This window comes from Salmo trutta, chromosome 5 (genome assembly GCF_901001165.1).
Source record: "Salmo trutta chromosome 5, fSalTru1.1, whole genome shotgun sequence".
Taxonomy (NCBI): domain Eukaryota; kingdom Metazoa; phylum Chordata; class Actinopteri; order Salmoniformes; family Salmonidae; genus Salmo; species Salmo trutta.
The window spans coordinates 50,230,703-50,243,393 of NC_042961.1; the positions used below are offsets into that span (position 1 = coordinate 50,230,703).

At 42.4% G+C, this 12,691-nt stretch overlaps 1 protein-coding gene across 2 annotated transcripts in view; it reads left to right on the plus strand.

Annotated features, from left to right (window-relative positions):
• Nucleotides 1-3,874: 3,874 nt before the first annotated feature.
• LOC115194383 (Fc receptor-like protein 5) overlaps nt 3,875-12,691 on the plus strand; it is a 71,508-nt gene continuing 62,691 nt past the window's right edge. Inside the window, exons 1-13 of one of the 2 annotated variants that reach the window (XM_029754042.1) lie at nt 3,875-4,387; nt 4,531-4,575; nt 5,861-6,121; nt 6,297-6,557; nt 7,244-7,516; nt 7,721-7,993; nt 8,090-8,410; nt 8,506-8,784; nt 8,957-9,202; nt 9,943-10,059; nt 10,177-10,204; nt 10,284-10,381; nt 10,547-10,597. In XM_029754042.1, the coding sequence (XP_029609902.1) occupies nt 4,357-4,387; nt 4,531-4,575; nt 5,861-6,121; nt 6,297-6,557; nt 7,244-7,516; nt 7,721-7,993; nt 8,090-8,410; nt 8,506-8,784; nt 8,957-9,202; nt 9,943-10,059; nt 10,177-10,204; nt 10,284-10,381; nt 10,547-10,597 (2,284 nt within the window). In that variant the 5' untranslated portion in view covers nt 3,875-4,356. The remainder of the gene's footprint in view (nt 4,388-4,530; nt 4,576-5,860; nt 6,122-6,296; nt 6,558-7,243; nt 7,517-7,720; nt 7,994-8,089; nt 8,411-8,505; nt 8,785-8,956; nt 9,203-9,942; nt 10,060-10,176; nt 10,205-10,283; nt 10,382-10,546; nt 10,598-12,691) is intronic. The other variant, XM_029754043.1, reaches the window with a different exon arrangement.

Consider the following 12,691-nt stretch of genomic DNA (forward strand, 5'->3'; position numbering starts at 1 on the left):
TCTCTCAGAATAAGTCCCAACACAACTCAACACTTTAGATCAAAGTCTCTGTCACTGAGCTGTGAGGAGAAGGGGAACTCTACTGGATGGAGACTGATGAGATACACAGAGAGAGGACTAGAGTCAGGGTGTGTCTCTAACTGGGGATCAATAACAGGGTCCACATGTACCATCAGCTACACATACACATGGTACAGTGGAGTGTACTGGTGTGAGTCTGGATCAGGAGAGTACAGTAATGCTGTCAACATCACCTTGGATGTTATGTTTATTGCAACTAACATGTTTTGCATACTGTATGCATGATAGGATGTTAATTTCCCGTAACTGAATTATTGCATCTCTTATAAAAAAAAAGTTTATAAGATTTTGAAGGTGATCCTCCAGTTTGCAGATTTAGAATTTTTTACGTGTTATGTTACACAGATGGTGATGTGATCCTGGAGAGCCCTGTCCATCCCCTGACTGAAGGAGACTCTGTGACTCTGTGCTGCAAATACTGGACAACCAGCTCAAACATCAAGGCTGATTTCTACAAAGATGGAGTACTCATCAAGAATGAGACCACAGGAGAGATGACCATCCCTGCAGTATTCAAGTCAGATGAAGGATTCTACAAATGTAACTCTGATCAAGGAGTTACACCAGCGAGCTGGGTGACAGTGAGAGGTGAGAAGAGCTGTGTGTGTGTGTGTGTGTGTGTGTGTGTGTGTGTGTGTGTGTGTGTGTGTGTGTGTGTGTGTGTGTGTGTGTGTGTGTGTGTGTGTGTGTGTGTGTGTGTTCAAGTGTCTTGATGGTAAAACATGTGTTTTGCTAGTCCCTCCAGGTTCTGTTGTCTCCATCTCTCTACCCAGGCTGCTGTGTGGTCTACTGGTGGTGTCTCCCTTTCTACTGGTGTCCATCGTGCTGATGGTGAAATGCTGCAGGCCTCGAGGTGAGAACTTTCTTTCACTGAATCTACAATCAGTTTATCCAGCTGGAGATTCTCCTTCTTTATGGCATGCTTTTATATCACTGTTAAAGTAATGTGGAATGAAATGGTTCATTTCAAATGTAAATAGACAACGTGCCCAGGAGCAGCTGGTATATGTTTTTATGGAAGCTTTTCCTCAAAAAAGGCAAACTAACCTTTTCATTACTTCTGATGGATAACATTTTAGAGCTGTATACAGTTGAAAGAGCAGTTTGATCAGTTAAACTCTAATGCTACTCTCCATCCGTTTTCTACCTGTAGGTTTGTGTTCAACAGTCAAATCTCCTCAAGACCAGATACGATCTGATGATGTCATTGAACAGACTGAATCATCCGTGTGATTATAACAGTATGAACTGTAAACAGAACAACAGTTTTTATCATTTTGACATTTTGCCATTGCCTTGCCATTGATATATGATAGTGTTTACTGAGTTTAATATCAATGAATGGAATTTCACAAATCCTTAATGTTATTGTTTTGTAAGTTGATATTTTTTAGCTTTGGTGGCTCATATGCTTTCCTTTGTTATTGTTGTTGGTCTTGTTTTTTCTTGAAATATTACAATTCTCTGTTCATTTCAGTTTGTTAATTAAACAAGAGTGTAGTGCCTGTTTATGTTTAAAAGTGGAATTTGCTGTATTTCTTTATGTTGTGTTTGACATAAAACCATGCTTTTTACATACAGGTGCATGCAGTACATTCAGGAACTATTTAGACCCCTTGACTTATTCTGAAATGGAATTTAAAAACGTTTTCCCCCTCATCAATCTACACACAATACCCCATAACGACAATGCAAAAACAGGTTTTGGGACATTTTTTGAGACATAAATACTGAAATATGACATTTCCAAAGTATTCAAACCATTTACTCAGTGCTTTGTTTTAGCACCTTTGGCAGCGATTACAGCCTCGAGTATTCTTGAGAATGACGCTAACAGCTTGGCACACCTGTATTTGGGAAGTTTCTCCCATTCTTCTCTGCGGATCCTCTCAAGCTCTGTCAGGTTGGATGGGGAGCGTCGCTGCACAGCTATTTTCAGGTCTCTCCAGAGATGTTCGATCGAGTTCCATTCCGGACTCTGGCTGGGCCACTCAAGGACATTCAGAGACTTGTCTCGAAGCCACTCCTGCATTGTCTTGGCTGTGTACTTAGTGTCGTTGTCCTGTTGGAAGGTGAACCTTTTCCCCAGTCTGAGGTCCTGAGTGCAGGTTTTCATTAAGGATCTCTCTGTATTTTGCTCCGTTCATCTTTCCCTTGATCCTGACAAGTCTTCCAGTCCCTGTGTCTGAAAAACATCCCCACAGCATGATACTGCCACCACCATTCTTCACCGTATGGATGGTGCCAGGTTTCCTCCAGACGTGATGCTTGCCTTTCAGGACAAAGAGTTCAATCTTGGTTTCATCAGACCAGAGAACCTTGTTTCTCATGGTCTGATAGTCCTTTAGGTGCCTTATGCAAACTCCAAGTGGGCTGTCATATGCCTTTTACTGAGGAGTGGCTTGGTTATACTTGATTGGCCGAACCTATGATAACTAAGTTGGAACATGTATAGTTTGTTATTAACTAAATGAATGCATATTTCTATATACATATATACTGTCTATGTAAGTCTATTAATTGTTGTATTTTTACAGTAGTTGTTATAGGAGCCAGATGAGTGTTCCACTATGTAAGTGTAATGGAGAAGGTGGGTTGTATTTTGTATTCATTTTCATATATAAAATAAAAAGTGATAATTTCCTACATCATTGTATTGATTTTAAATAACATTTGATGTAAGGACATATTCATTTTACTGTCTGTATTGCCGAGTTGAAACAATGCATTTGCTACTTGAAAATTCCTATTAATTTATTATTATGTTAAGCAACACTTCCTCACAAAATCTCAATGCACCACAGTGCAGTCAGTCTTCTGTAAACCACATTCAGATTGACTTCTACTGATATGAACCCATACAGAAGTGTTCCATGTCTGTACTATTATGATGAGATAGAGAGAGGAAGGAATAAGAGGGCAGACCCAGTACACTGAGGGGTTATGTTGTTGCTATGTGACCAATGACCATATTAGTTTCTATTGTCTGTAAGAAATTGTAACCTCCATTTATATGTGGACAATACTGTTGTATGTTCTGTTGCCCCTTCTGTTGACAAGGCTCTTTCAGAGCTACAATCTGACTTTTTTGCTTTGCAGAAACCCTTTGTTGAACAGAAATTGGTGCTTAATGCAGCTTAGACTAAAACCTTAAAAATGTACCTGATTATTTATCCATATTGGAAAATGCCCACATTGATCACATTATAGTGATAGTATGTCTGACCTCGCAAACAATGTAAAGTATGTATAGATATGTGTAATCTAGAGACAAGCCTGTTGATTTTTTATCTGAGGGGATCCTGATATTGACACACTTGTTGAATTATGCAAGAGAACTTGACAACAACAATAATTAAAGAGACAGACCAGACAACGCAGATGAGTGCAGGTAGAGTAGACAGAGCAAGTGTTTACTGGTGGCAGCCATGTTCCTCCCCTTTATGTTACTTTATTAATATTTACTAATATACCTGGTGTATTTATGCAAATGAGGAACACATCATTGTTTTTACTTGAACACAAAATACAAAAAACTGATACAATAACTAAATGTTTATATTATGTGCTGTATTCAACAAAACACACACATACACACACACATGTTCACAATAAATTAACAATTGACACACTGACACACATCACATAAACAAACAAATTGAAACACAACCATAAACAACACAATAACAAAGACATATCTATGTAGACAGTATCTAACTAAAAGTGTCCCTCAGAACCATCTGACTAATGAACAAGTCAACCACCAAACCCCTGAGAAGAGTCAGCTAGCTGACTGTGGTTATGACACATGCTCCTCCTATAGAAATAGTGTATGTGTGTATGGAGGGGACAGCTGAAGCTGAGGCTAGCTGGGATACCAGTAGTCACCATAGCAAAGGTTTGAGGGGAGGCATCTATCTGTGCATGGTGGGTGTAAAAATGAACTAACATCTGCACATTCTGATATCAAACCACAAGCTCTGATCTCATGTCAGATCTCTATTCTCGTTCCATCCTCCTTTCCTCCAATAAAGAGGAAGTAACCAGTGTGAGGTCATGTAGCCAACCATAAGAAGAAGTTGGTCAGACATTTAACACTCCATCAACCGCTACTCTTTATTCTCACAGTCTTTGTGCGTTTCTTGATAATTTTCTCACTATTTTCTGTGTGACGGTGAAGAGGTGTGATCTAAACAGACTGTCATCATATAGGAAGTAGAGGGGTTTGTCAGAAGAACTGTAGTTGTAGAGAAAGTCACTTGTCAGTGGGACAGAATGGAGAACACATTGCTCTGTGTGCTGCTCTGTAAGTACTGACGTTGTATTAGTGTTTGTGTGTTTGTCTATGAGCACAATGCACTAATATTAATATTACTACTGTATTACTATAGTAGTATACACTACTGTATTACTTCTGTACTGTAATGACGTTCTTTGTCTTTGTTGAAGTGCTGAGTATCCTCATCTACTGTGGACACTGTGGTGAAGATGATGGTAGATATTCATTTATTTGATCAAACCTCCGTCTTTTTATGTTTCATCATCTTTGTCTCTGCTTTTCCTTCCTCACGTTCATTAATGTTATGAGAAAAGGTGATTCAGCTGTGTATGTATGATCTGTAAAGAGGTAGGAAACATACTTTATTTAGATGCTTTATTTGACTGATAGGTAATTGTGTTATGATGGTTGTGGTTATGCAGGTAGACTAAAGCCTGTATTGGAGCCAGTATGATACGTCATACCAGTTGTACTTCTGTCTGCTTGAACTCCAACAACTCAGATACACATGAAAACATGAAAAGACCCAGGGAATCAATAGAACATAATTTAGAGATGCACAAAAACATTATAACATTCAAAATGGGTGAACCTTTCCTTTAAGTTGGAAAAAATGTGGCAATTTTGTCATGTGAAAATCCACCCTCCAACCTAACTGGACCCAGATATTCAGAGGAGAGACTGTCACTATGAGATGTGACATACAGGGGGGAGGCGACTCTGACTGGCAGTATGAGTGGCATAAAAACAGGAAGTCAGTCCACTCTAATACAAAGCCAGAGTACAGAATCAGTCCTGTCTACACATCTAACAGTGGTTCATATACCTGTGAGGGTGTAAAGGGAATCAAGCGCTCTGAAACAGTGATGTTGTACAATTGACCATTTCTGGTAAGTCTAACTAATCATGTAAACATCTCCATGGATAACTATAATAATTTACAGTGAGTGTAAAAAAACATTAAGAACACCTTTCTAATATTGAGTTGCAACCGTCCACTTTTTGCCCTCGAAAGTCTCAATTCGTCAGGGCAAGGACTTTATGAGGTGTCAAAAGCGTTCCACAGGGATACTGTCCCATGTTGATTCCAATGCTTCCCATAGGTGTGTCAAGTTGGCTGGATGTCCTTAGAGTGGTGGACCATTCTTGATACACACGTGAATCTGTTGAGTGTGAAAACCCCAGGAGCGTTGAAGTTCTTAGCGCAAACCGGTGCTCCTGGCACCTGCTACCATACCTCATTCAAAGGCACTTCAATCTTTTGTCTTGCCCATTCACCCTCTGAATGGCACACATACACAATCCATGTCTAAATTGTCTGAAGGATTAAGAATCCTTCTTTAACTTGTCTTCGCTCCTTCATCTACACTGATTGAAGTGGATTTAACAAGTGACATGGATGGATTTACCTGATTTACCTGGTCAGTCTATGTCATGGAAAGTTCATCATGTTTTGTACACTCAGTGTATATGGCATATATTTTGTTTGTGTTTCCACAGCTCTGCCCAGTGCCTCAGTGAGTGTCTCTCCTCAGGGTCCCTTCTACGATGGAGAGACAGTCACTCTGCAGTGTGACATACCAGACTACACAGACTGGACGTACTACTGGTACAGAAACAACCAACCAGGTCACAGTACACATGATAAAACCCTCACCATCTCTCTCCCTGACCTGGATGGTCAGCACCAGTGTCAGGGGACCAGGAGAGATCAGCCCCAGCAGTCTCAACTCAGCAGAGCCCTCTCTATCCAGCTCACTGGTGAGTTTGAGACTCAATCATTGACAAAGAGTAAAAAGAGGCCTTATGTACAAACTCCAAATGCATTTAATCCCAATGACAACCTTTTTGAATCAATACCATGATAGCAAGATTCCACAATAACTGTTCTCATCTTATGTTTGAATCAACAACTAACTGCATTGTCTTTCAACAGCTCTGCCCACGGCCTCAGTGAGAGTCTCTCCTCAGGGTCTCCTCTTCTCTGGAGAGACAGTCACTCTGCAGTGTGTCATACCAGACTACACGGACTGGACGTACTACTGGTACATAAACAACCAACAGCTTTCCAGTCAGACCAGTGAAACCATCACCATCTCTCTCCCTGACCAGGCTGGTCAGTATCAGTGTCGAGGGAAAAGGACAACGCGGCCCCAGTGGTCAAATCCCAGCTCGTCTCTCCCCATCATCGTCACTGGTGAGCTATTTTCAATCTGGACATTCTCAAGTCTGAGCCAATGTGGGTTCATCTTACTGAATACAGACATGCATACTGTAAATTCTAACTAAATCGAGTCAACATACACCCTACGGAAAATACATTTTATCAAAACTTTACAGCAACAGGTCAATGATTTTCAATCACCAAGCATATATGCTCTGCCTGAACCTACACTGAGTGTAGAGCCAAACCCTGTGTACCCTGGAGAGACAGTTACTCTGACGTGTTCAGTAGAGTCTGACAGTATCTGGAACTATCAGTGGTACAAAGACAGGAATGATAATGTAGTGTCCCAGTCTGTCAGACACACTATAACAGGAGACAACCTCACCATCAGTAGAGTTACTGAGTCTGACCAGGGTCTCTACTTGTGTCAGGGAGGAATGATAATGTAGTGTCCCAGTCTGTCAGACACACTATAACAGGAGACACCCTCACCATCAGTAGAGCTGCAGAGTCTGACCAGGGTCTCTACTGGTGTCAGGGAGGGAGAATATCCAGACCCACATCTTCACAACAAAGTAATGTTATTACCCTCACTGTGAATGGTGAGTTACTTTGTTGCTGCTGCTGGTGCTGCTGTTGTTGTTGCTGCTGTTGTTGTTGTTTGTGTGTGTCAGTAAAGTGGATCTTACCACTCAATCCTATTGCAATACCACCAGATTATCAGCCATCGACTACACTGACTTCAGACAAGGAGGACATATTCACAGGAGACAGTGTGACACTGAGCTGTACTGTAGAGTCTTCTGGATGGAAGTTTTACTGGTACAGACACAGATCAGACTCTACACCAGTAACCACAACCTCTGGATACTCCTACACACTCAGCTGGGTCAGTGTCTCTGATGGAGGACAGTACTGGTGCAGAGCTGGGAGAGGAGACCCAGTCTACTACACCCTGTACAGTGACCCAGTCCAGATAAATGTTACTGGTGAGTCTAAAACAGTTTTATGATAAATGCATACTATTACATTGATAGAAAGTAATTTAGGGTATAATATTTTGCCTGCTTACTGTATCCCAATAACTGTAGCTAACTTGAAGATGTATTCATGAGTAGACATATTGATAAATAAATACATTTATAGATGTGTAACTATTTATTCAGTTAGTTGTCTGTGTTGTGTCTGTGCAGAGAGACCTGTTGCTGTTCTGACCCTCCAACCCAACTGGACCCAGATATTCAGTGGAGAGACTGTTACTATGAGATGTAACATACAGGGAGGAGGAGACTCTGACTGGAAGTACAGATGGTATAAGAATAGTGAGTTATTCATCCGCTTTAACACAAAGCCTGAGTACAGAATCAGTCCTGTCTACATGTTTAACAGTGGATCATATACCTGTGAGGGTGTGAAGGGAAACAAGCTCTCCAATACCAGTGATGCTGTACAACTGACTTTGTCTGGTAAGTCTATTTAATCATGTAAACATCTCCATGGGTAACGAGAATCATTGCTAAGACTGAAAGTTTGAAAACGTACTCTCTCTGGCCTAAAAACAGGTAAACCACAACCTGTCCTGAGTGTCTCTCCTCAGTGGCTGAACCCTGGAGACTCAGTGACTCTGAGCTGTGAAGTTGACAAGACGTCTACAGGCTGGAGGTTCTCCTGGTACAGGACTGTTCCCTACAGAGCTGGGTTACCCTCTCTATCTGACTCATCATACTCTGTAGAGACCCTATCTGACAGTAGTACTGGAACTACAGAGAGCTTCTACACCCTGAGTCCTGCTGGTCACACAGGAGGATATGTGTGTAGAGCTGGGAGAGGAGACCCAGTCTATGACACACTTTACAGCCAACCTCAGTTTCTCTGGTCAGGAGGTAATTAAACTGTATTGAAACATATTTAAGTCTCCCTCAAGTGTATATTATATATTATTTAACTAAAGGTTTGACTCTGTCTCTCTTTGTTTCAGATCTGCAGCCTTCAGTGTCTCTCAGAATAAGTCCCAACACAACTCAACACTTTAGATCAAAGTCTCTGTCACTGAGCTGTGAGGAGAAGGGGAACTCTACTGGATGGAGACTGATGAGATACACAGAGAGAGGACTAGAGTCAGGGTGTGTCTCTAACTGGGGATCAATAACAGGGTCCACATGTACCATCAGCTACACATACACATGGTCCAGTGGAGTGTACTGGTGTGAGTCTGGATCAGGAGAGTACAGTAATGCTGTCAACATCACAGTGCATGGTATGTCTATTGTACGACATTCACACACAAAAAACAACAACATTTCCTGATAATAGGAGGTTCAATTCTGTAACTGAATTGCATCTCTTATAAAATACAAGATCATAATATTTTGAGGGTGATGACTCCAGTATGCAGATTTACAGTATTATTTATATATTATATTAAACAGCTGGTGATGTGATCCTGGAGAGCCCTGTCCATCCCCTGACTGAAGGAGACTCTGTGACTCTGTGCTGCAAATACAGGACAACCAGCTCAAACATCAAGGCTGATTTCTACAAAGATGGAGTACTCATCAAGAATGAGACCCCAGGAGAGATGACCATCCCTGCAGTATCCAAGTCAGATGAAGGATTCTACAAATGCAAATCCCTTGACAAGGGAGAATCACCAGAGAGCTGGATGACAGTGAGAGGTGAGAAAACGATTATGATCTCAAGTTACCTTTTCATCATCTGTGTGATAGTGATTTTAGTGTTGATGTTAACATACGTTTGGATTTGTACTCCCATAGAAAATATGATCTCAACTAAATTATCAAAAGATACAGGCTGCTCTATACACCTATTTAACTAAAATATAATCGCAACATGTAAAGTGTTGGTCCCATGTTTAATGAGCTGAAATAAAAGATCCCACAAATGTTCCATACGCACAAAAAGCCTATTTCTCTCAAATTTAGTGAAGACATTTGTTTACATCCCTGTTAGTGAGCATTTCTCCTTTACCAAGATAATCCATCCACCTGACAGGTGTGGCATATCAAGAAGCTGATAAAAAAGTATTATCATTACACAGGTTATAACCTCACAACCACAGACCATGTGTAACCACGCCAGCCCAGGACCTCCACATCCGGTAATCTGAGGGGGGGGGGGGGGGATTTCTGTCTGTAATAAAGCACTTTCGGGGGAAATCTCATTCTGATTGACTGGGCCTGGCTCCCCAGTAGGTGGGCCCATGCCTGCCCAAGGCCACCCATGGCTGCACCCCTGCCCAGTCATGTTAAATCCATAGATTAGGGCCTAATAATTTTTTCCCCAATTGACTGATGTACTTATATGAACTGTAACTCAGTAAAAACATTGAAATTGTTGCATGTTGAATTCATATTTTTGTTCAGAGGCTGATGGTGTTGTGCTGTTCTCTCTCCAGTCGTATCTCCTGGATCCTCTACATCAGTCCTAGTAGGAGGGGTTGTGGGTCTGGTTGTTGCTGGTGTTCTACTGGTCATTCTCCTCGTCCTGCTGTGTCGATACAAAAACACCAAAAGTGAGATTTTTTTATTTATCATTAAACTTTTTAGTTCATGTTTATGATAAAAATGTCTAATTACAATAGTTGAAAACAGAATTGACCTGATATAATAGAATGCATTTCTCTTTACAGGTTCCTGTTTTAATAACAGAATATTCTTGTGAGTATACCTGTCTCTCAACTATGTTAATTCAGTAACATATCATCCTAGTTCTTCATGAGTATATCTCTCCCTCTAGGCACCCCCAGCCCCAGAGCACCAACCAGGACCCCCAACAGGACCAAGGATCTACCCAGGGCCGGGCTCCTGATGCTGGGTATACACTTCTGCAGCATGGTCAGTTTCTCAGTCCAGACCTCTACCACTCCTCTCTCTGTAACCTCATACACTGACTGATCAACATCCACTTTATATAACAACATGTTACTGTACTCTCTGTCCCTAGACAAGCTGAGGGAGAACCAACCTAACTAACCTGTCTCTCTGTTCATTGACCAACAGGTAGTGCTCACATCTACGACACGATCAATCCCTCAGACAACAATGTTAATGGTACTGTATTGTGTATGTTATGTTTAATATGAATACAGTATAGAGTTACTGCTGCTGTTCTTCATGTGTTTAATATGAATACAGTATAGAGTTACTGCTGCTGTTCTTCATGTGTTTAATATGAATACAGTATAGAGTTACTGCTGCTGTTCTTCATGTGTTTAATATGAATACAGTATAGAGTTACTGCTGCTGTTCTTCATGTGTTTAATATGAATACAGTATAGAGTTACTGCTGCTGTTCTTCATGTGTTTAATATGAATACAGTATAGAGTTACTGCTGCTGTTCTTCATGTGTTTAATATGAATACAGTACAGAGTTACTGGTGCTGTTCTTCATGTGTTTATTATGAAAGCAGTATAGAGTTACTGCTGCTGTTCTTCATGTGTTTAATATGAATACAGTATTGTCACGTCCTGACCTTAGAGAGCTCTTATTTTCTGTGGTAGAGTAGGTCAGGGCGTGACTGGGGGGGGTTTATTCTACTTAAATTTTTCTATGTTTGGTTCTAGTTTCTGTTTTTCTATGTTGGGGTTTTTGGATGATCCCCAATTAGAGGCAACTTTTGTTTGTTGGAGATTATTTTTGAGTTAGTGCATGTTGCACTTCTGTTGTCACGGTTTGTTTTGTTTATAGTTTTGTCTTGCAAAGTTTCAAATTCTAATAAAAGATGTGGAACGATACTCACGCTGCGCCTTGGTCCGTTCCTACACACAACCTTGACAGAATCTCCCACCACCAAAGGACCAAGCAGCGTGCCCAGGAGGAGCAGGGATCCTGGGCCCGGGAGTGGAGGACATCCTGGACCTGGGAGGAGGTAATGGCAGGGGACAAGACCCTGCCATGGAAGCAGGCGGAGACAGCGAGAGAGGAACGGCGACGATACGATGAATTAGCACGGCAACGACGGAAGCCCGAGAGGCAGCTCAACAACAAAAAAATCGGGGGGGTGAGCACACGGGGAGACTGGCAGAGTCAGGGTTTAGACCTCAGCCAACTCTCCGTGCTTACCGTGGAGAGCGTGTGACCAGTCAGGCACCGTATTATGCGGTGATGCGTACGGTATCCCTAGTGTGCATTCACAGCCTGGTGCGCTCGTTGCCGGCTCCCCGCATTTGCCGGGCTAAAGTGAGCATTCAGCCAGGAAGGTTTGTGCCGGCTTAGCACTCCTGGTCTCCAGTACGCCTCCTCGGTCCAGGATATCCTGCACCGGTTCTACGCACCAGGTCTCCAGTGCGCCTCCACAGCCCAGTACGTCCTGCGCCTCCTCCTCGCACTCTCCCTGAAATGCGTGTACTCAGTCCAGTACGTCCTGTGCCTGCTCCTCTCACTCGCCCTGAAGTGCATGTCACCAGTCTGGCGCTACCTGTTCCAGCTCCACGCATCAGGCCTCCAGTGCGCCTTCACGTCCAGAGTCTCCAGCGACGGTCTGCTGGTCCAGAGTCTCCAGCGACGGTCTGCGGGTCCAGAGTCTCCAGCGACGGTCTGCGGTCCAGAGCCTCCAGCAACGGTCTGCGGTCCAGAGCCTCCAGCGACGGTCTGCGGTCCAGAGCCTCCACCGATGTTGGCAGATCCGCAGGATGAGAGGGTTCTTCGTCCCGCACCAGAACCGCCTCCGATGCGGGAGGATCCGCAGGATGAGAAGGTTCTTCGTCCTGCACCAGAACCACCACCAACACTAGACACCACCCTAACCCTCCCTTTTTGTTTCAGGTTTTGCGGCCGGAGTCCGCACCTTTGGGGGGGGGGTGTACTGTCACGTCCTGACCATAGAGAGCTCTTATTTTCTATGGTAGAGTAGTTCAGGGCATGAGTGGGGGTGTTTATTCTAGTTTATTTTTTCTATGTTTGGTTCTAGTTTCTGTTTTTCTATGTTGTGGTTTTTGGATTATCCCCAATTAGAGGCCATTGTTTTCTCTAATTGGGGATCATATTTAAGTAGTATTTCCCACTTTTGTTTGTTGGAGATTATTTTTGATTTAGTGCATGTTGCACCTCTGTCGTCACGGTTTGTTTTGTTTATAGTTTTGATTTGAAAAGTTATACATTCTAATAAAAGATGTGGAACAATACTCACACTGCGCCTTGGTCC